Raw genomic sequence first — 24,433 nt, forward strand, 5'->3', positions numbered from 1 at the left:
AGTCTCTTTTATACCTGGTTTTCAATCAACCACAGAGGTGCCTTAAGTGAAACATCATTACTATTACTGTTATGACTATCAAACCTGTAATTTTCATCTCTAAAAACTGAAGAAAAAAATTTGCTGATTTTTTGTTATCTCTGAATAATGGCAAAATGTATTTTCCTATCTTCATTGTACATGTAATATGTGGCGTTTCTTCCTACTCTCCAGATGTTGAGCCAGATTTTCCTGGTGATGTCCATCGTGGCGTCTGTAGCACCTAGTAAGTTGTCTGTTGTACTGCCTGGAGCAACATGAAATGTACTTATCCCCCGTCCTATGAGAATATTCAGTTCCTGTCCATGGGCTCATTGTGACAATCCCCTCCTAGTATCTGAAAAAAGCAGATGCACAGCGCATTTTCTCAATTTAATTTAAACATCATATGTTGTGCTAAAAGTGACTGTGCGCCAAGTCTTGTACTAGATTTTAATTTTTCTTTGGGATCACCAAACTTTAGTTTCTGTCTCTGCCCCTCCCCTCCAGCACCTCCTTCCTTGGGGTGTTCCATGGTGTTCTGCTTGTTCAAACATTTTATTGAGTTTTCCAAAGTCATATACAAGCGTAAGACATTCCAAATACATGTACAAGATAAAAAGAATAAAGGTGAGCATGCAGCCCTACTGCAAAGGGTAAAATGTTATACAAAAACAAATAGCAAGGAACCATGGAGAAACAGTAGGGAATAATGTAACACAAAGGGAGATATGACATGGTTAAGCTCTACATAGGGAGCATTACTCCCAAAAACCAATGAAGGTTCCATGTAAGGCGAAAAGAGGAAAGCAGAAGTGAGTGAGCAGAAAAGAGGAGGGGAAGATTAAGAGAGACCAAGGGAGGGAGTGGGGGGGGGGGGGATGGGGGGATGTGTGACTTCCGGAAGATTCCCATGGTGTTTTGTGAATAAGTAAATCTTTTAAAACTTGATCAGCAAATAATAAATACATCAAATATGATTTTGTTTTGTAATTTGTTGTATATGTTTATATAGACTATGCAGTACAAGGCATGTATGTTTCATATTCCTATCAGGTGAGGTATGCTACGATCGTCTCGGCTGCTTTTCGGATGACAAGCCCTTTGCTTTGACTCTGCAGAGACCCATCCCCCATTTACCCTGGTCTCCGGAGAAGATTAATACTCGATTCCTGCTGTACACCAGAAATAACCTCAACACCTATCAGGTACGTTCCCTTTAAGTATAATATACCTGCCGGACGACCCCTCACACCTTCCATATAAGCTATCTCTCTCTACGTATGACCTTATAAAAGTTTACATTACCTCTTACTTGACTTTATTTAATTTGCATGAGCTGTACTCTTTAACTTGAGTGTCAGGTGTCAGAGTTCCCCTGAGTTCTATGAAGGCCCGGAGGTCTTCAGGTGACCACTGACCCTCCAACTTCCCCAATAATGGCACTTCCCCTATATCTAACCCAAGGATTGGCTCTCCGATTCCTCCCACATCTGTGCAGTTGAAATCAAAAAGCATGTGTGGAGGATGGGTATAGGGTTAATATTCCCTCTGGAGTTACCGTCCCTCGATATTTATGTAAGACAACAGCACTTAGAGTTGGGACTGTAAATGTACCTCCCGAGGTATAAAACAAGAGCAGATATCAGTACATAAAAGTATACATATATTAGTATCACAAATACACATCATAAAAAATGAATAAAACAAATAATGTCGCTTGGAATATAACCATATAACTGTTCAAAAGACCCTGTTGCAATTTTGACCATGTGCACTATGGGTGTTGGTGGTGTAATAATTGGACTGAGATCCTAGATTCACCTTTTTTTTGAATACCAAGCAATCTTTATAGACAATATATGGCTGGTGTCTCAAATCCAATAGCAAAATGGAGATGTGTTGCTAGTGACGCTATATCTATATTTTAAATCCATTGGGTTGTAGGATGTTGTATTTGAGTACCGTATATACTCGAGTATAAGCCGAGTTTTTCAGCACATTTTTTGTGCTGAAAAACGGCCCCCTCGGCTTATACTCGAGTCAACATCTGCAGATGACAGGCCGTCCCTGTCATCTGGACACACCCCCGGGATCAATCCTCGCCGGTGATTGGCCGCCGGAACTGTAGCTCAGGAGAGGCACACAGGCGCCCAATCACCGGCTAGGAGGTGGAGTTTGGAGAGGAGGAGCCGAGCGGCACCGCGAAGATCGAGCGAGTGAAGAGGAGGAGAGCGGCCGGAGAAGGAAGACATCTGACCGGTAAGTGTGTACCATGGGAGAGGGAGGGAGCGAGCGAGCCCAGGCTGGAGCAGGGGTCACCAACAATGGGGCACTATTCCTCCCCCCACTGACACCAACGATGGGGCACTATTCCTCCCCCCACTGACACCAACGATGGGGCACTATTCCACTGACACCAATGATGGGGCACTATTCCTCCCCCCACTGACACCAACGATGGGGCACTATTCCACTGACACCAATGATGGGGCACTATTCCTCCCCCCACTGACACCAACGATGGGGCACTATTCCTCCCCCCACTGACACCAACGATGGGGCACTATTCCTCCCCCCCTCGGTTTATACTCAAGTCAATAGTTTTTCCCAGTTTTTTGTGGTAAAATTAGGTACCTCGGCTTATATTCGGGTCGGCTTATACTCGAGTATATACGGTAGTCCTTTTCAAGTGTTGCTGATTTTAAGCCCTCCCCCCACTCCCCATGGCCCGACAGGTCGTTGGACACGCATTTTCGCATATGTGAACACAAGTTTTTGTACAAATGAGATCCAAGGCCCTGACGAAACGCGTCGGCCATTTAAGACTAGGAACTTTTGAACAGTTATATGGTTATAGTTCAAGCGACATTATTCATTTTATTAGTTTTTTATGATCTGAATATGTGATACTGCTTTTATGTACTGATATCTGTTCTTGTTTTATATCTCAGGAGGTACATTTACAGTCCCAGCTCTAAGCGCTGTTGTCTCACATATCTGTGCAGTTGAGTTGAGGTCATGTCTCTGTCCCATACTATAGACTATGTTTTTTAAGAGTGCAGAGAAGTAGATGTCTCGTAAATATGTGCGTTTCGTTTCATTACAATTCATTTTTCAGACACAAATTTCATTTTTGGAGATTCGGATGTATACAAATCTACAAATGGACATAGTAATGAATGTAAACGAATCAGAATAAAAGTTTTAGCAAAATGAATGAATGCATTTGTTTCATTCGGATGACGTCACATGTAGCACATGATAGCAGTTCAAGCCCATGGGGAATTAATTAAATTTTTGAATGCATTTGATGACTCAGAATCAGAGATCCTGAATTTGTTAATTCAGATGCACACGACGCCAGTCAATATTGTCCAATCAGCTCATGCCTTTTCTCTTGGTGAGTAGGACTAGCATCTGAAAATATCAAATCCTTCTGATTTGAATCCGTTCAATTCTATAATATATCGAATACATGGCAATCTTCCAGAAAAACTGAACAATTTTTTTTATCTACCTGAACCAACAAATATGCGCAACGAATGGAAAAGATACAAAACAAATTCCGATAACGAATCGATTCTACACAACAAATATGGCGAACTGAAATTCTTCAATGAATGAATACAGCTAAAACAAAATGAAAATTTCTGGTGTAAACGTCTACTGTATTTTTTCAGATTGCTTTTCTTTAATAAAAGGTCAATGTAAAGACATAGAAAGCAGACCTGTAGAAGGGAGGCAGGAGGGGAGTCTCTGAATAATTCAGTTTAGTCTGTATTTTAGCTTCACCTATTGAGCTCTCTAAACATTTTTTTTTTCCAGCAAAGCAATTAGTAATAGCCTTGTAAATGTATCAAAGGAACCTAGAGCTCCCCCTGATGGCTTTAAATAGGTAAATTTGAAATAAAAATAAATCATAGTTTCATGTTTCATATATACCTGGTAACAAAAATTTATTTTAGAAACCATATTTTTTTGTCCTTTTCTTAATAATGCGTAAGGCCTTAATACATTTCCAGTGACATACAAAACCAGATTGAAAAGTCAGAAACTAAATTTTTTTAATTCTTATTTCCATTTTTCTGCTCAGGAGATCAGTGCTATTAAACCTGACACCATCAAAGCATCCTATTTCCAGAAGGATAAAAAAACGCATTTTGTCATTCATGGATTTACTGACAGTGGCGAGAATGAATGGCTGGCTAACATCTGCAAGGTACACTCCTGCCAGAGATAGAATTATATGTGAGAAACAGTGGACAATGCAGATTTATTTCAGTGATTGTGTGCTAAAGATGTTCCAATGGCCGGTTCTAATAATCGCTTGTATTCTGAGATATTGCTTAAAATGTGATACAGTAACAGTATTACACAATGTTACAAACAGGTACTTAATTTGTTTATTATTATTATTTTATCTTAATCTATTTTTACTCTGTCTCTTTCTTTTTTGTGTTAGCTTTATTGCTATCACAACATTCCTTGTAAACCCCGCCCCCTTGTGACATCATGACAGTATTTAAAAACTGTCATTGGGGCATAGCTTTCAGATGGTGGGAGCCAGCGTCGCAAGCGGAGCAGGTTTTTTGTTTTCATTTTTCAGGTAGCTACTTCGTTGGATTGTTGGATCTACTATAGGGGACATTTTTTTTATTTTTATTTTGAATAAAGGACTTGTCAAAGCAGTATCATGTACCGCATCCTCATTAACGTGGGGGGGGGGGCAGATCTGGGATAAGATCCTCACCTGTGAAGTAAAACAAGAAGAAGCGCACCAACCTTGCGCATTACCTCAGTAACCAAATTTATTTAGTAAAAGAATGGTACTCACAAACAGCGAATAAAAACAGGCATGTAAGTCCTCCCAGGGACTTCAAAGACAAGAGGCCAGCGCGAATCCCATCATGGGGGTGGACACTCAGTACGTCTGACGCGTTTCGAAGGTCATGCCTTCTTCCTCAGAGCTGACTCAGGCCTCTTGCCTTTGAAGTCCCTGGGAGGACTTACATGCCTGTTTTTATTCGCTGTTTGTGAGTACCATTCTTTTACTAAATAAATTTGGTTACTGAGGTAATGCGCAAGGTTGGTGCGCTTCTTCTTGTTTTACTTCACAGTTCTGTTCGGGCTTCCCCAGCCTTGGTTTGGAGCTGCACGACCTTGTATGCCCCGGTGGTTGTTTTGTTGGGATTTGATCTACTCACCACCGGCCTGGGTCCCGGAGCGCAAGAGAAATTGCATTTAGTCCATTATAAGATCCTCACCCACAGACCCACACACCATAGGCCACGGTTGTGGGGAAGAGGCCTTGTCCCCGTCAACATGCCTTGGGGGGCCATCTAGCCTCCAAGAACACCCCCATGTTGAGGGCATGTGGCCTGGTATGGTTCAGGAGTGGGGGCGCTCACTTGCCCCCCCCCTTCCCTGAGCTGCTGATAAGGGTCTTGTATGGATTTTGAGGAGGGACCCCCACAACATTTTTTTTTTAAATTTTAGTGTGGGGGCTCCCCCTCAAAATCCATGCCAGACCCGAAGGGCTTGGTGTGGATGGGAGGAGGGACCCAACACTGTTTTAAAAAAAAAATAATGTAATTGCGGGGCAATGCCGACAATTCTTTTTACATTCAGCTGTCAGCAGGGAACCCCACTGACAGCTGAAATATGAATGAATGTTTCACTACTAAAATACCGCGTGACCTAATAATATAACTCATGCCATATTTTAGTAACTGAGTGGTATCTTACCACATACTCAGATGTGGTAGGATGCCACTCAGTATATTGTTCATGTTTTGAAGTTTGCGGTCAATCATTCTGTAGGTTCGGAACTGGGGGGTGTTTGGCCCATAACTATTCTTCAGTATTAAAATATTTTGAACACTAAAAGGTTTAAAGGGATTTAAACATTTGCTGGACGGAAGTCAACCATTTGCACAGGCACCATGAATGTTTGCCATACTATATTTAATATGATTATCACCTATCACCTATGATCACCATCTCCATCTAGTGGCCATAATACGGTATTTTTTTAATCGAGGTATTTCAGGAAAATACTGCATATTGGCCACTGGATGGAGCTGAAGATCATAGCAGATAATCATATTACAAAATATACAACAAAACTTTTGTGGAGCATGTGCAAATGGTTAAGATATCTGTCCAGCAAATGTTTTATACATAGGCCACTCAGTTCTATGGTTTGGTGCTATGGTTTGGTGTTCAAGTAATAATGGAGTCTTGTATGTCAGCTAGTGTTTACATTTCTGCATATAAAGATTCACAAATATGTAGTACCCCCACATTGAGTGTATTTGATCATATAACCTATCAGTAATATACTGTATATAATTGATCCACTATTATAATCCATAACCTCTCTGATTCCAGGCCATCCTACAAGTGGAGGCCGCGAACTGTTTCTGTGTGGATTGGCGTGGTGGCTCCCTGGCCCTCTACACTCAGGCCTCAAATAATATCCGTGTTGTAGGGGCTGAAGTGGCCTATTTCGTTAAAACTCTTGAGGTAGAAGACTTGTTCTATTTTTATTTGATACCAAAGTTTATACTTAAAGTGTATGTAACCCCCTACATAAAAAAAAAACTTCCCTACTTGCTATCTTTTGAATTTTTAAATATACCATAGAAAGTGTTCTGTTATATCTGTTCAATAAGTGTAAAAAACATACCTGTTGATCCTGCCAGAAATACAGCACCCAAGGCACACTTCCTGTGTTATCTCAAGGGGGGATGTTGGAATTTAACCCTCTTAGTTAGTATGGGACTACAGACTAAATATTCTCTAGGATAGAGAAAGTTTTCAGTAGTTTAGCAAAAGGACATGGACAGGGCTGACACCATTCACTCTTATATTTCTGACAGATCAGCATGTAGTTTTCTGTACTTGCAGGGTCTTTGAGGAGATAAAATATGGGGAAATGTGCATGTATTGCATTGATGTACTCTATATTTATTGCCCTAACATACACATTAAATAATTTTATTTTTTTTAATATTAATACTGTTTTTTGCCTGTAAATTTAGGCTCGGTTCACACGCCTGTGACTTTGGATCTGACTTGCGACACCCAAAGTCAATGACATGTGAAATGTTATGCTTTTCTATGACAGCTGTTCCAATTACTACTTCTGAAGTCACCGTGACTTTAGCAAAGGTTCCTGCGCTACTTTGATGTGACTTTCTTTTGACTTGAGTGCCACAGAGTGTAAAAGTCGCATGAAAGTTGCACTTCAAAGTTGCACTGAAAATTGCACAACTTTGGAGTCGAAAAATGTGAACCCAGCCTTAGGTCTATTATAATGATATTTTGGATAAAATAACAGTAAAAACAACAATGTTGTACAATTTTCATAAATATCTCAGAAGTAGCAATCCACACACAGGAACAGTCTGGACCATTGGGGAATGTGGTTTTCTGTAGGATCAGCGGGTCAGGTGATTATGAGCTTAGTCCTCACCCCTAGAAAAAACAAGCAGCCGAACAATGCAGTGGGGGCACAGCCAAACTGCATGGTGAAAAAAAAATAACTGGAGTTCTACATTAAACAGATGCCAATCCTACAGATGCCAAGCAGATGCCAAGCTTAGCTGAGCTGTGACCACCAATTTGTAAGCATAAAGACCTCTCCTAACCATACTCTGAGGATGACCATTGGATTAACCATGTCCAATTTGGTAACAGCCCACCAATAAAGATGTGACAGAAAAGAGAGAAAGAAATGGAGAGTGGGAGTTTGTCCTGTGGGCACTGGATCCTTAATAGGAAGCACCTGCCTTTAGAATTAGATTATAAAGTACTATTCATATCCTATCATCCATTCTGAAGACCAATCAGGGGTTACAACGTTGGGTGAATCTAAACTTAAGGTCTACAAAGATTCCAGCAGTCAAGAGCTCCTTCTTTCTATAGCTCAAGGGGCTATACACTCTCAAAAATGCTGACATTTCTACATTCAAATCCTTTTCTCTTCGGCAAGTGTGCGATATTATATACCACAGTACTAGACTGGACAAATGAACCATGATCATGAATCTGCTCTATTTCCATTGTTCGAAAGGCCAGAACACAAAATATGAACAGGGACAAATAAAACAGTGTCATACACACATACAATGTATACTGTTTTTGATTAGGCTTTTGTTTTTGTATAGACTCTTATATCTAAGTTTTTTCTTTTCTTTTCAAGAACATTTTTACCTATTCGCCATCGAATGTTCATCTTATTGGGCACAGTCTGGGGTCACATACTGCGGGAGAGGCCGGGAAGAGGCACCCTGGGATTGGTAGAATAACTGGTGAGACTGCTGTTGAGTTGTTAATTGTAGTTCTCTTCCTTTAAAAAAATACTAATAATAATATAAAGCCCATCTACATCACGTGTTGGGCAACCTATTCATTTTAAATGGCTATGAACACTCCTCAATGCACAAAAAATGGGTCCTTCTCTATTTTTCAAAAGGCAGCATTCCACAACACATTGACCATTTACATCAGTGCATTGTGGTGTCCTGCAGTATATTACGAGGGTTCTTCAAAAGGTTTCCGCACTATTTTATACATATATATATGTATGTGTGTGTGTATAAAAATGCAAAAACCTTTTTGAGACCCCTTGTACATTATATCACACTGCAACTCACCTTTCTCATTAAAGTTGTCAGCACTATTATGTATTTTCCAGGCCCCTCTACTGTTAGAAACTAAAGAAACATTTTGTGTAGAGTCAACTTCCTTGAAAAGGATATCTATTGATTTCTTATACAGGATTGGACCCGGCTCAGCCATATTTCCAGGACACTCCATTTGAGGTCAGACTTGATCCGTCAGATGCTCTGTTCGTTGACGTCATCCATACTGATTCAAGTCCAGTGGTGCTCAATCTTGGTGACTATTTTTCATTGTTACAGAGCCAACATAATGCACAGCCTTACTCATCTGCTATCAAGGGGTTTGCATCTGTTTTCATTGGGTTTGTAGGTCCTCCTCTAGTTTCTCTGGGACCTTCCAAGTGATCTGGTTTATCTACACAACCCAAGAACATACAATGGAGCTTATCAAGTCTTCTGTCTTGTCATGGAGAGCTTTTATGGTCCTCTTCAAACTGAATTAAATGCCCTTTTCTAATAATGAATAGAATAATAGAAGCTTGATCTGGTTCTCATTTTGGTTGCCTTTATCCTAAGCTGCAGATAGAGGTTTGCACAATTATTTTTCTGTCTTTCCTGACTATCATAACTATAAAAAACCATTAGCAGACTTGGACCCTGAGGATAGACTAGGTTTATTTTCTAAGCTGTAGCTTTAGCAAGGATCAGTTCATTCGAATCAGAATGCAGGTCTTTGAAAAACATTTAGCAGACATGAACAGAAGGGCACGCATCTTCTGTTGTGCCACTGTCCCTAAAAAAAAAATCAATTCCAGCTGTTCTAACTGTGAGTACAAATTCAATTCTGCTCTCTGCTTGTAGGCATCCAGCTCAAAATATATACATTTAATACACAAAGTATAGCCATTAGATTAGTTATAATCTGATTAGTTTCTTTGGCAACTATCCTGTACCATACAGCTAACCAATGAATAGCATCTAAACTGTAAGGAACTGATGATAAAAAATGGTTGGTTAGAAATATGATCCTAATATGATTTTTTTTTCAGCTACGGGAGGATATGGAATAAGCCATACTGTTGGCCACCTGGACTTCTACCCGAACGGAGGAGAACAAATGCCGGGATGTACAAAAACTGCGATCTTTAAAACCCCAAACCTTGATGATATTAAGGATGGTAATTATTTGTACGTTAGGTAAAGTAGTAGTGCCTACATCATATACTGTATACAGTACATAGGCCAGCTCAAAAAGGTCAAGGTCATACAGGTGGGATGGTTAGGTGTTCACAGACATTTGGCCTGATGGTGTATACAGTCTGCACACTCAACAGCAGCTGTACATATAGAGGGATATTTACTAAAACAGGAGAGTGCAAAATCTGGTGCAACTCTGCATAGAAACCAATTAGCTTCCAGTTTTTATTGCCAAAGTTAGAAGCTGTATATCTACAATGCCCCAGATTCTGAGTACTCCAGTTTTAGTAAATCTATCCCATGGTGTCCTTTCCATACACACACATCACAGCAGTTATGTACTCTATACAGCTCTCCCTTCCTCTGGACATTCATGTTACAACAAGCTGACCACAAATCATATGACATAGCATGGGAATACCTAGTCCCAGAGTTAGCAACAGCACAGCATGACCCTTACTTGTGTTGCATAACACTCTTAAGCACTGTACACACGATGAGAATATTGGACAAATGATCAGGTTTTTTTTGCATGTTAGTCTCATATCGATAATGAAAAGGTTACTAAAGTTACAAAAATTCTCGTAGGACAGAATAAAAACTTGGAAGTGATATCATGTATTGTAATGTATTTGTATTGTATTTTTGGACAAAAACTGTACTGATTAAATGAAAATTTTACTTGTGTTGTATGAGAAAAATTTTCGTGCTTGTCGTGTTTAATTAATTTTGGATGAAAGCTGTGTACTAACGATCAGAGAAAGTGCTGGTCCTGGGGAGTGGTGGTCAATAGTTCCTTTGCCTTCACTAGTGACCCTTTTGCTGGCAAGTAATTACTGGATAATATTATACTAGAAAGTTATATAGAGAACTTCTTTGTATGTGTTATAGGCACAGATAATGCAGTATTACATGTTGTGCCATTGTTCATCCTCAGTAACCAGCGATCTGGTGGCCTGCAATCACTTGCGTAGCTACAAATATTACACCGAGAGTATTCTCACTCCTGATGGATTCCTCGGATACTCTGCGCCCTCCTATGATGCCTTCCAGAAGGTGAGTCTTTAACACTGTGCAGAAGATGGTATGCTTTTTGGTCTTGTTGTTTGCCTTGTTATGATGATGATAGAATTGGCATTAGGGTGCAGTTACTGTCAAAATACAAGTCAGTTTCAATGCTAAGGTTGGAGCAAAAAGTGGAAAGTAGGTTCAGCTTATTGGGAATGTACAGTGTTATATACAGATATATTGTGAAGCAATGGCTAGCAGGGTTGTAGACAATGTGTATGCATCCCCTAGGTTGCTCACCTACACATGGTGAACGTTCCAGAATGTGTGTCTGTTATATAATTTTTTTAAATTTAGAAATGTGACCTTTCTCAATAGTAATCTGTCAGCATGAATCGAAAGAGCAGGGCCCTCGAACCCCTCGTGTATTGTATTGTTACTGTCTTGTCTCATGTTCTGTCCCCCTTGCTACTGTACAGCGCTGAGCATACCCTTTGGCGCTATATAAATACTGTATAATAATGATGAATAGCATTTGACGTCAAAGTAGTTGACTCCGCCTAAAGCATTTTAGCCATTAGGCCATTATCAGAGGCTGGTAATGTGTCTCATTCATTTACATTTACCACACTCATTGTAAAACATAATGCTTCCTATTCAGCATGATGATAGGCTACTGATTTATGAATCTCCCATTTTAAAATTACTGCTAAAAGTGGAATCACCACAACATATCAATTATAAAAAAAAAACCAAAAAAACCCCACATATTAAAAAGCATACACATGAACTACAACTTCCCAACCCTCAATAAAAGCTCAGAAATGAACAAACATACAATACATATAGCAGTCTTTTTGTTCACTACTGCCAGTTAAACAATTAATGTACACATCGCTATTAAATCCCCCTGGCATCAAGCTACCACACTGATAAATCCACCTTGTTCCCAGTGTAGAGACCGTTCTGGTTTTGTTGCAGCCACATCTGCTGATCCCCATTCTAACTATCCCATTACATTTTAAACCTGTGTGGTCCTTGTAATGCACATTAAAAAAAATGAAAGAAATACTGTATGTTTCAAGATATGTTCTATATTAATTTGCTCCCCAATACAAACCTGCAGTGCCTACATGGTCTGCCCCACACCAACACTGCAGGAGATACACATGTAGTATGTCAAGAAACAAATACATTCATATTAAAATCTATCCATAGACTTTGTAAAGCAAACATGTTTTTTTTACGCTTAATGTTCTTTTTCAGTGAGCACATTTTACATAATTTACAAGTGTAAAACCCTTTACTCTGAAACAAAGTAACCTGGGAACCCTCTGAATTTCTTTAGGCGCTAGTAAATTCCATGGAAAGGGTGCATTACTGTTATCACTGACAATGAATTACCCAAGACATCTTTTTTCAGAATGGGTAAATGCCCATTTATGATCTTTTTTAATATGCTATATTGTGAAGAAAACCCTGTAAAAAAGGCACACTCACCCATTGATTGGAATGTGGAATCCTCAACCATTTGTTTTAGTAGATCAGTTCTGTTCCTTTCAGCTACAAATTCAATTTCACCTACTAGGCCAGCCTTTTTCAATCAGTCTGCCATGGAACCCTAGGGTTCCTCTAGGGGTTGCTAGGAGTTAATTGAGTAACAAACAACTTACAAAGCTTCTAACACCAACAATTTCTTTAGCTAACTGTAAGAGAGAATTCTTCTCAATCACCATAAATATAAGGATAATTATTCACAGTCCCCATCACACTGATATACCGTGAGCTGTAGATATACTAAGTATTAGCCTGGAAGGTTATTTCAAGGGTTTCCCCGTGCCAAAAGTTTGAGAAAGGTTGATCTAGAAGAATCTGCCATTCAGTATTTTAGATGGTGCTCTGGTGATTGTAGCCGTATTAGTGCACTTGCGACAGAAATAATTGAGTACTGTCCGTGATACTTTTTTTATTTGCACTAACATACCATTTTCAGGACAAGCTTTCAGGGTATGTCCACTTCTTCAGGGTCCAAGCAGTACTACTTCACAAAGTTTTATATCACGTACCTGGTGATGGAGGCCAATGGAGAGAGGGCTTCCCTTGCGGCTAAGTTCCGGACTCCCCTGAGAGTGGGACAGCGGGAGTCTGGCCCAAAGTTGCACAGGTCACCTGTAGGAGTGCTGGTTGGTGGTCCACTCAGACGCACAGCTGGTGCACGGAGATAGGTCTGCAGACAGGAGGTGCCTGTGCGTGGTATCCAGGATTTGGATGTTTACTGGCTAGTCGGTGCAAGCCGAGGTCAGGCACCAGGTGGGAATCAGAGCGGAAGTAGTCAGATGGGAAATCCGAGGTCATTCACAGAGGAGAGAGAGAGAGAGTATCCGTAAGCCAAGCCGAGGTCAGAGCAGGGGTAAATCAGAGTAGACATGTCCAGGAGCAAGCCGAGTGGGTAACAGGAAATCACAAGTCAGAATCACAGGAAACAGGAACAGGGCACGGGGATCTAGAGATCATCCAGCAACCAGAAGAAGTGATGAGCCTCCTTATAAAGGCCGTCTGGCACCAGACTGAGGCTGATGTGTCCTTCAGCGGCCATGTAGAGTATTGGCAGAAATGCCAGATCTTCCAGAATTCCTGCCGTGGACAAGACCCTGACATTTTAGCAGAATGTTAAAAGAAACAATCTCTGAGGGGGAAAAAAACCAGAAGAAAACATACACAAACAAATGTACACAGCAATGGTTATAAAACTAGGATTAGACTAGAGATAAGACAGAGCAAAAGCAAAGACTGGTGGGGGGGGGGGGTTGAGTTTGGATGGTTTGGACAACACTCACAGAGGGGGTCGTAAAACTGTTGGATAATGAGCGAGGAATCCCATGTCCAAATTAAGGCCGTCATCTTTTGTATCAAATAGAAATATCATTCTTAGTTCAAAAGTTTTCCTTTCCTGGATAGTTTTGAAATTTCCTTTGAGAACTAAGATATTGAGGTCTTCCATAGTGTGGTCCGGTTGTGCGAAATGGTGTCCCACAGGTGTGAAGAAGTCATCTTCTTTATGTTCTTTGATGGTATGTCTGTGCAAATTCATCCTTGTTAACAACTTCTGTCCTGTTTTGCCTTCGTAAGATCCCTTGCTGCATTTTCTGTACTGGATAAGGTACACAACATTACTGGAGGTGCAGCTGTATGATCGGGTGATATTGAAGATCCCTTTTGAGTGTGTGACACTTTTTGATGGATCAATTTGGTTGCACAGTTTGCAGTGTTTTATTGCAGGGTTTGTTTCCATTACTTGTGACATCATAATCAGAAGAAGTTTCCTACTTATTAGTTTATTTCTGAGGGTCGGGGGTTGTCTAAAAGCCAGTATTGGGGGTTGCAGAAATATTTCTTTTAGAGTTCCATCCTCTGTTATGATGGGTTGTAAATTTTTGATTATTTTTCCTATTCCTTCTAGTGCTGGGTTGTATGTAGTTACTAGAGGTACACGGTTGGTTGGTTGTTTTTTTCTCTTTGTATTGGAGTAGAGTTTCTTCTGTGTGTCGTGGTGCCATTCAAAATAAATGGTACTGCAAATTGCTAGCACACATAATGTGAATGGACCTGTGGGGATGGTGGTGTAGAATGTCCTCCGCCTGTCACTGGGTATAATTTTTAAAGGTGTAAGTCCAATAGCAGTGTGAATGATTTAGAAGTTGACTACATTGAGGTGTTCCCTGGTGTTACTGGTTAATGATGTTCATATTTAGTTTTCTTTTGTTCATAGTCAAATTAGTGTTCCTTTATGTTAGTATAGACCAGGGGCCCACCAAAGACATTTATCCGGCCTGCCGGGCCAACCGAAAAAAAAAAAAAACCTGGCGCCGGCCAGCAAATAGCTAGGATGCTTGCTGGGTCCTCGGCCATGCGCAAGCTGTAGCCTGAAAGCCCTGATTTCACCTGCTGCAGCCAGAGGAGCAACAGGAGAGGAGGAGAGCACACCAGGTACAGTGTATTGTGATGTCCAGTGTATTAGTGTCCAGTGTATTGTGGTGTCCAGTGTGTTAGTGTACAGTGCATTACAGTGTACAGTGCATTGCGGAGTCCAGTGTGTTACAGTGTCCAGTGCATTACAGTGTACAGTGCATTGCGGAGTCCAGTGTGTTACAGTGTCCAGTGCATTACAGTGTACAGTGCATTGTGGTGTCCAGTGCGTTACAGTGTACAATGCATTGCGGTGTCCAGTGTGTTACAGAGTACAGAGCATTGCAGTGTCCAGTGTGTTAGTGTACAATGCATTGCGGTGTCCAGTGCGTTACTGTGTACAGTGCATTGCAGTGTCCAGTGCGTTACGGTGTACAGTGCATTGTGGTGTCCAGTGCGTTACGGTGTACAGTACATTGCGGTGTCCAGTGCGTTACTGTGTACAGTGCGTTGCGGTGTACAATGTGTTAGTGTAAAATGCATTGCGGTGTCCAGTGTGTTACGGTGTACAGTGCATTGTGATGTCCAGTGTGTTACGGTGTACAGTGCATTGCGATGTCCAGTGTGTTACGGTGTACAGTGCATTGTGGTGTCCAGTGTATTAGTGTCCAGTGTATTGTGGTGTCCAGAGTGTTAGTGTACAGTGCATTACAGTGTACAGTGTATTGCGGAGTCCAGTGTGTTACAGTGTCCAGTGCATTACAGTGTACAGTGCATTGTGGTGTCCAGTGCGTTACAGTGTACAATGCATTGCGGTGTCCAGTGTGTTACAGAGTACAGAGCATTGCAGTGTCCAGTGTGTTAGTGTACAATGCATTGCGGTGTCCATTGTGTTACAGTGTACAGTGCATTGCGGTGCCCAGTGCGTTACAGTGTCCAGTGCATTGCGGTGCCCAGTGTGTTAGTTTACAGTGCATTGTGGTGTCCAGTGTGTTAGTGTACAATGCACTGTGGTGTCCAGTGCATTACAGAGTACACTGCATTGCGGTGTCCACTGCATTACAATGTACAGTGCATTGCGGTGTCCAGTGTGTTAGTGTACAATGCATTGCAGTGTTCAGTGCATTACTGTGTACAGTACATTGCGGTGTCCAGTGCGTTACTGTGTACAGTGCATTGTGGTGTCCAGTGCGTTACGGTGTACAGTACATTGCGGTGTCCAGTGCGTTACTGTGTACAGTGCATTGCGGTGTCCAGTGCGTTACGGTGTACAGTACATTGCGGTGTCCAGTGCGTTACTGTGTACAGTGCATTGCGGTGTCCAGTGCGTTATGGTGTACAGTACATTGCGGTGTCCAGTGCGTTACGGTGTACAGTACATTGCGGTGTCCAGTGCGTTATGGTGTACAGTACATTGCGGTGTCCAGTGCGTTACGGTGTACAGTACATTGTGGTGTCCAGTGCGTTATGGTGTACAGTACATTGCGGTGTCCAGTGCGTTACTGTGTACAGTGCATTGCGGTGTCCAGTGCGTTGCGGTGTACAATGTGTTAGTGTAAAATGTATTGTGGTGTCCAGTGCGTTACGGTGTACAGTACATTGCGGTGTCCAGTGTGTTACGGTGTACAGTGCATTGTGATGTCCAGTGTGTTACTGTGTACAGTGCATTGCGGTTACCAGTGCGTTGCGGTGTACAATGTGTTAGTGTAAAATGCATTGCGGTGTCCAGTGTGTTACGGTGTACAGTGCATTGTGATGTCCAGTGTGTTACGGTGTACAGTGCATTGTGATGTCCAGTGTGTTACGGTGTACAGTGCATTCCGGTCTCCAGTGTGTTACGGTGTGCATTTGCATTTTAAATATTGTATTGTTTTTTTTGCACTACAAATAAGATATGTGCGGTGTGCATAGGAATTTGTTCATATTCTTTTCAAACTATAGTCCGGCCCCCCAACTGTGTGAAGGTCAGTGAACTGGCCCATTTTAAAAAGTTTGAGGTCCCCTGGTATAGACACTAGGAAAACAGGCTAAAGGGATTAGGGTATCCTGAGAGATTGTCCAAGAGTCCCTCAAACTCCCATAAGTTAAACTATTATATTTTTCTGTAATGTTTTAAAGATTTAAGTGAAGGGAACACGGAAAGTCCTAGCCATATAATACAGTAATATTATATAACAATAGTGTACGGGGAGGATGCATACATATATGACACATCCAACCTGTAAGATATGAAGAGTGGCAGAGGGATAATGTCTTTTTTTTGTCTCTATCATCCTCTGATTTTGTCTTATCAGTCTCTCGTCTCTCCCCACAGGGTACCGGCTTCCCGTGTTCCAGCAAGGGTTGCCCGATGATGGGACATTATGCAGACAAGTATTCTGGAATCACAGCATCCAGTCAGACATTTTACCTAAACACTGGAGATCTTAAAGCCTTTGCCCGTAAGTTTCAGAAGGAATATTTTCTTCACCAACCTTCTATGGTTCCAATCCCTACTCATTCCATTCATGGTAGAAATCATAACGTAACGCAAATAATGTGGAGATCTAATAATAAAGAAAAAAATGTACATTATATTGTTGTCGGCATGAGGTGGGATTGATTTTAAGTTCTCTATAAATCAGAAAGGGAAAAAACGAACTTAAGGCAAAGGTGGAGCAGCTTTGTTTTATTTATTATTTTTTCTAATGTAGATTGGGTTTTAAGAAAGCAACATTCATAAAAAAGTTTCAGGACCAAGTTGTAGATTGAAATGAAAGGGCATTTTTAATAAAATCACATTTCAAAATTATTTATGTACCGCCTACACATGTTTTCCAACTTTGTGAAAAAAAAGGTTTTCCTTAATTGGAAAAGTCTCATCATCTTCTATCCTCCAGGCTGGAGATACAAGATCACCGTGTACATTACTGGAAGTCTGGCTGTTCTTGGATCCTTTTCCACGTCTTTATCAGGATCTAATGGAAAGACTCAGGACTACACATTATACAAGTATGTAAGACGTTTGTATTTGTTAGAAGATTAAATTATTGGTTATCGCAAATTTTTTGCAGCAAATAAGGTGTATCTAAACCCAAGAATAAAAATGTAAAGTATGGCAGCTTACAAGTCCTTAGATGTGCTGTGGCTGATGCACTAGATTTCTTTTTTCAGGGTTTTATTTTTTTTAATCATTTTTTTCCTGGTGATTCTATCAGTAACACAGTCCCTGTCCTATGGTGACAACTCTCAGTTACCATACTATATCTATGGAGAAGCAGTGTTGTCACCCTAAGACAGTAGTACAGAACATCTCCCACTCTTCTCTTATCCATTGCACAACAGATGTCATTAGTCCAATGTGATAATGACCACTATGTTCCCCCATCCCTACTACCCCAACTTAACTAAAATCACCAACTCAGCACCACTTTGGAGTGAAAATTGGCCACAGTGGTTTTTATTACCAAATAACCAAATATAACAAACTTTCCTTAAAACAGAAACAATATTAATAATACAGTAACAATGACCATAAGGTTTCTGATCTTTGGAGGCACAAAGTATCAAACATCCATGTTGTATCTGCGTAGCTACTTACACGGTCCTCAGCCCCACCAGACTGGCTCAGGGACAATCCCAACTCTCCGCAGATGCCTCTCTGTTCAACTTCCCAGTTAATCCATCATTAACTGGTATTCCACAGGGGCCTCCATACCTTAGATGGGTCTCCAATATGATAATCACAGAAAATGTTTCAAACACCTCCAAAGACCCCAACCGCCATGCCACTGTAACCACCAAAGGAGAATTGATCCAGCACAGAGACATGAGGGTGGGAAATTCCTCAACAGTTGTCCTTTGATTGCCTAGAACTTTTACGATCCCGCCTTGAAGACCCCCTGCATCCCTTCCCTTCGCTGTGAACTAACCAATCTCTGTAAGTGCCTCTCCTCTATTCTATTTTGAAATCAACTCTCTCTCTACCTGGTTCTTTGTTTTCCCAGCTATGCTTTTTTTTTTGCTTTGGGTTTCTTTTAACCAAGAGTGTTCTGTAGTCCTCAAAAGACAGCTGGAAACAATGCAACTGGTCATAACCAGCACAATCAGAGAGTACAAGTTATCAGCTCACAAGTTTTCTTGCAGGATCAACAGGCATTTTTTTTGAATAGATATAATACATCAATTTCAATGGTATATTTAACTGACTGAAAGGAAGCAATAAGTTCTGTGTTACAGTTTACATATTATACGTTCTATTGTCTGAAAGGGTTATTGCCTCTATCAATGTCATGTCTTTGCACTTGTTAGAAATAAATTGACAATTTATGCTAACTGCTCTGGTTTTATATTCTACAGAGGGCTCATTAACCCAGGCACATCATACACAGCGTTTATTGATGCTGAAATTAATGTTGGACAAATAAGTAAGGTGACGTTTGTCTGGAATGGTTCCCTGCTTGTGCGCCTAGGTGCCTCCTCTGTGATCGTACAATCTGGGAAGGATGGAGCAACGTGAGTATTTCCCCTTGCAGTCACTTTTTACAAATGTCCCCAAACTATTAACTCATATATTAGATGCTGTTTTACCAGGAGGTCAGAAAGAGCCAGAGGCCCTAAAATATATATATATATATATATATACACACTGTATATATATCGTCGGGGGGACAAGCTCAACTGGTATTGGCAGGGATAACCATGTACAAGGCAGGAACAGTCCAGGCAGGTTTGTCCTGTATGTCCTGCACCGATATTCAGCAATTTAGTACACACACAGTCAGGGGCGGACTGACCATTTGGAAACTCGGGCACTGCCCGAGGGCCCGGGGTCAGTAGGGGGCCCCATGAGATGCCCCTGGTACTTTTTTCTTTTTTTTGAGTTTGGGCAAGGACACAGAGGCCCCACTATGAGTTGTCAGTCCGCCCTGCACACAGTTTAAATGAGAAGGACTTTATACAGCAAGTCCATAGCATAAAACTAACAAAATATCTGCTAATCTGAACTGTCAACTAAACTCAAATCAGTTCCTAACAACAGGTTGCTCCTTAATGGGTCCTCCAACACAAATAAGCAGCTCTGGTACCTTTTTAGTGTTTTGTCAGTAGTCAGCCCCTCACCCAGCAGCAGAGAGAGCCAAAGAGAGCCCTGAGCATGGGTCATCGGTCATGTGAGATGCGGACATAAGGATGGAGGCTTTTCTAACCCAAACCTCTACAAAGCCTCTGGAGCAAAAACTGCCTGGGTGCACTCAGGTCAAGTACTGTGTATAAAAATTGTCCAGGGGAAGAGGCATTTGTGGGTCTTTTATTATAGCAACACAAACAGGTTTATTGAATGACTATGCACAAGGCACTGTTTGTTGTATTGGCAAATAAACTTTTGTCTTGTCTTGAGAAACATAAGCAGTGCCAACTGATAAATCTATTTATGATGCTTCAGTACAAGACCCCTGAGGAGTGCCCCTGCCACTGGACCATATACCATATCCAGATATACAGTTTATATATATATATATATATATATATATATATATATATATATATATTAATTAATTTATTTTTTTAATACACTCTGCTGTGTAAGCATTATTAGTTACTTTTTACTAACATCTCTCTCTTTCTCCCGTTTTTAAATATATATATATATATATATATATATACACACATATATAATATTATAATTGTATATTATATTATATAAATATATTTAACCAAAACGTTTTTGGATTGGAGTTTTGGATAGAGTAAGGCCTCATGTACACTGCTGCTCCTAAACGTGAGTTTAGCAGCTTTTGGCGTTGTTTTGCCAAAGCCCCTGAACTCAACTCAATAAAAGCCTATGTGCTCATGTACACACAGGCTTTTACCAGAGTTTAGGAGTAGCAGAGATTAGGGACACTTAAAGGTTCCTCTCCTTAACGCAGAAGAAGAATTTTGGCAAAAAAATTTCTAAATGCGGCAAAAAGGCATGTAGACCCTGCTAACTGTGTCTAAACACTAGCCGTGTTTAGTGCTTCGGCGTTTATGTCAATGGAAGATACTCTGGCCAATCAAATGAATAAACGTCCAAGAGCTAAACGCAGTAGCATTTTTACATGCGTTTTTGCTGTTTTTTTTCAGTTTCCTGCTGTTAGGAGAGCTTAACATCTAGGGGAGTTCATGTGTACATGAGGCCTAAAGAAAGTTTAAAATCTTTCCTTACTATATTTTTTTAATCTTCCCATCCTGGAGTACCAGCAGGTAATGAGTGAAAATCTCTCCAAAGTGAATTTCCATCTATTTCTCTGTTCACGCCTGTTCATTTTGTAAAATGACAATGCATGACAGGAGGAATCCCATTATCATCTATGGGGTCCATTCACACCTATGCAATGCATTTCTGTGCAACTTGGGAAAAGGTGCAAGTGATTCTTTAGGTGGGACAAAGTCCATTTTTGGCCCCATAGTAGGAGTGCATGAAAAAAGGTATGAAAAAACATTTCAATAATTAAAAACCCATGAAAATGTAGACGCACAGGTGTGAACCTATCCTTTGATAGTTGTCAGCAGAATAGGTGTCCCCAATGGAAGATTTACCTTCATCTTTTGTTCTGGTGACAACTCTGAATTCTTGAATTTCCCATCACTTTCTGTCCCAGTGACAATGGTCATCAGCATAAACACAGGCTGAATCTACCGAGTGGAGACTCACACATTGATAAAACCCTTCCCTACTCTATCCAAAAGTTTTAAAAAAAAGTTGTCTTTACATACATTTAGAGCAGTGTTTCTCAACTCCAGTCCTCATGGACCCCCAACAGGTCATGTTTTCAGGATTTCCCTCAGATGAAACAGCTGTGGTAATTACTAAGACAGTGAAACTGATCAAATCACCTGTGCAAAATAATGGAAATCCTGAAAACATGACCTGTTGGGGGTCCATGAGGACTGGAGTTGAGAAACACTGATTTAGAGGGATATCTATGAAGCATTGAATATGACCTTCAGCAAATATTCTCTGCAAGTGACTCTTCCAGGTTCATGAGTTTTAAATAACAGTGACTGACGTTTGGTGAAAGTCGCATTCACTCTTTTATAAATATGCCCCTATGAATTTTTAGCATAAGCCAAACTTTTATTAAAAGTTTTTTAAAACTACCAAACAGAACTAATGTATCCATAACGGGATGTTCTTTATGTTCTTTATGTTCAGATACTCATTCTGTGACAGTGCCACTGTGTCGGCAGGATCCCTCCAGATTCTCAGTCTGTGCTAATCGCTGCAATCTTCACCTGACCAGCAGATGACACTTTTCTACCTATTTGCCTCAGAAAAGAATGAACACAAGAAATGATTTTCTTCTATGTGTTGAAAAGCATGGGATCCGCTAAAAGGATGAATTTTGGAAATAAAGCCCCGCCCTAGATGTCAACTTTACTTCTCTCTCTCTATATAGGATGGCTGACTCCAAATACTGGCGGCAGTCATATTTCTTCTTTACACAAGCAGGTCCTGCGCTCTGTTTTGTAGTGCAGTATAGTGATTCTACTTTGCTGTTCCTCTTTTTAATAAAAGTCTACATTTAAGCTCCGTTAACACCAATGCGTTTTTTAGTGCTTTTTGCAGAAACGCACCACAGTCCATTTAACATGGTTTCCTATGGAACATGTTCACATCTATGCTTTTTTGAGCTGCTGCATTTTTGGAAAGGGTCAGGGCCTTTTTTAAAAGCAAAAAGCAGCATTTTTGCTACAATAGATTTAAATGGAGAATCTGCTGAAATGCATGGTAGTGCGTTTATGCCGCATTTTTGCCAAGTTTTGCATTTTTATTCTGCCCAGCAAAAAAAAAATTCCACCTAAAAAAAAAAAAGCTGAACAAATCGCAGTAAAAACACATTTAAAATGCATGTAGAAAAATGCAAAATGACCTGCAAAAAGCACTGCAAAATGGACAAAAAGCAAACTGCATAGATGTGAACGGAGCCTTACTCAGTACAAGGTGTACAAGGTGCAATTGGTTTACTGTTTACAACTGCATGATAATAACTCTTAGTGGTCTAATTAGAAAAAAAAACAAAACAGCATAGCCATTCATCCAGCTTTCTGCATGTAGGCTCGTTCTGTGTGAATTGGGTAAAACTGAACATTCTTCAGGTTATATTCTCTTCTGATTGAATGTTCTTTTATTAAGGGCAGTAGGAAATACCCACATTATGGCCACTAGATGGAGCTGAGGAGCATAGGAAATAGGTATGTCTTTGTAACAGGAGATACAACATTATAATTCTAGAGAACGCTAGAGGGAATTAGCAAATGAATGTTACGAGTTTTGATAAAGTAAGCCTATGTTACATTCAGTGGCAACCCGAGGCAGGTGCGGGGGATGCGGTCCGCACCGGGTGACACCAACAGCACGGGGTGACACCGGACCCCTTCCACAAAAAGGTAAGTTGTAAAGAAAGTTGACGATCCCCGCAGGATTGATCGGATCCGTCCTGCGGGGATCTTCGGCTTTCTTTACAGCCTACCTTTTCTTGGAGCGGGTCTGGTGTCACCCCGTATAGGTTGCATGCCGACGCTCCTGCGAGGATTGTCGGCATGCAACCTATACGGTGTGACACCGGACCCGCTCCAAGAGAAGGTAAGTTGTAAAGAAAGCCAACGATCCCCGCAGGATGGATCGGATCTGCGGATTGAGCATAATGGATTGGAGTCCGATCCATTATGCTCAATCCGCAGATCCAATCCATTCTGCGGGGGTCGTCGGAGGGGGTGTCACCAAGTGTTACCGCACCGGGTGACACCAACCCTAGGGACACCTCTGGTTACATCTCTTTTTACAAAACCGTATGTATTACCTGTGCTTCTCAACTCCATCTACTGGCCAAAATTTTGTATTTTAATACTAAACATTTGTTTTTTGCCCAATATACACAGAATGAGTGTACATGCAGATGTGCTGGACAAATGGCTGTGCAGATTTTTCTTTTATAAACAGACCTAATTGAAACACCTTTACATTTCCCTTTAATTACTGATATATCTGATTTATGCAAGTTCCAGGGTTAGATTTAGTCAGCCCCAGAACCTGTGTCAGGGGTCCCCTGGTAAGAGTAAGCTGACAGTCTGTCTGACTGCAAATGTTCACAGGCCACTCAAAGCTGTAAATCTCAGATTGTAAATGTAGACCTGGTCATGTTTTCAGATGTTAATCTTCTAACATTTTTTTTCTCCTTGAAGATGTGTACGAAAAATGTAAAATAAAGACTGCTTTGTGCCTCCCTCTGAGTGTCACCACTGTGGATTTTGTCCTATGCCACCATTCTTTTGAGTAAAACAAGTCTTACACTAGTGTAGTACACCCCTGTAGGAGCCGCAGTAGAGGAACAACCTCTGGGTCTGACCGGGGGGGTAAAGACACCTTATTAACTTTGTTTACCACTCTGACACACCCCTGATAATAAGTCACAGGACACCAAATCAAACTCCAAAGACATGCTGGTAGGTGAATTGGCTCCTGTCTAAATTGGCCCCAGTATGTGTATGTATGAATGTGAGTTAGGGACCTTAGATTGTACGCCCCTTGAGGGTTAGGGACTGATGTGAATGTACAATATATATGTAAAGTGCTGCATAAATTGATGGTGCTATATAAGTACCTGTAATAAATAAATAAAAAATGGTGACTGTATTGATAAATAGTCTATACC

At 40.8% G+C, this 24,433-nt stretch overlaps 1 protein-coding gene across 1 annotated transcript; it reads left to right on the forward strand.

Moving 5' to 3' along the window:
• Nucleotides 1-213: 213 nt before the first annotated feature.
• Nucleotides 214-24,006, forward strand: LOC149445225 (pancreatic lipase-related protein 2-like). The gene is made up of 12 exons (XM_089654063.1): nucleotides 214-265; nucleotides 1,075-1,226; nucleotides 4,115-4,240; nucleotides 6,412-6,546; nucleotides 8,228-8,336; nucleotides 8,806-8,925; nucleotides 9,698-9,826; nucleotides 10,783-10,901; nucleotides 17,074-17,200; nucleotides 17,639-17,750; nucleotides 19,098-19,253; nucleotides 21,934-24,006. The coding sequence occupies exons 1-12, from the start codon at nucleotides 214-216 to the stop codon at nucleotides 21,995-21,997; spliced, it is 1,401 nt and encodes a 466-aa protein (XP_089510189.1). The 3' UTR covers nucleotides 21,998-24,006.
• The last annotated feature ends 427 nt before the right edge of the window (nucleotides 24,007-24,433 follow it).

The sequence above is a fragment of the Staurois parvus genome, unplaced genomic scaffold, assembly GCF_062004578.1.
Source record: "Staurois parvus isolate SC_StPar_1 unplaced genomic scaffold, SC_StPar_1.0 ptg000737l, whole genome shotgun sequence".
Lineage (NCBI taxonomy): Eukaryota > Metazoa > Chordata > Amphibia > Anura > Ranidae > Staurois > Staurois parvus.

Bases quoted from the DNA above. Each gene is read 5' to 3' on its own strand.
- LOC149445225 (XM_089654063.1), top strand. From the start codon at position 214: ATGTTGAGCCAGATTTTCCTGGTGATGTCCATCGTGGCGTCTGTAGCA. The intron at 1,227-4,114 runs GTACGTTCCCTT...TTTTCTGCTCAG, and splicing joins ATAACCTCAACACCTATCAG to GAGATCAGTGCTATTAAACC. The intron at 19,254-21,933 runs GTGAGTATTTCC...CTTTATGTTCAG, and splicing joins TCTGGGAAGGATGGAGCAAC to ATACTCATTCTGTGACAGTG.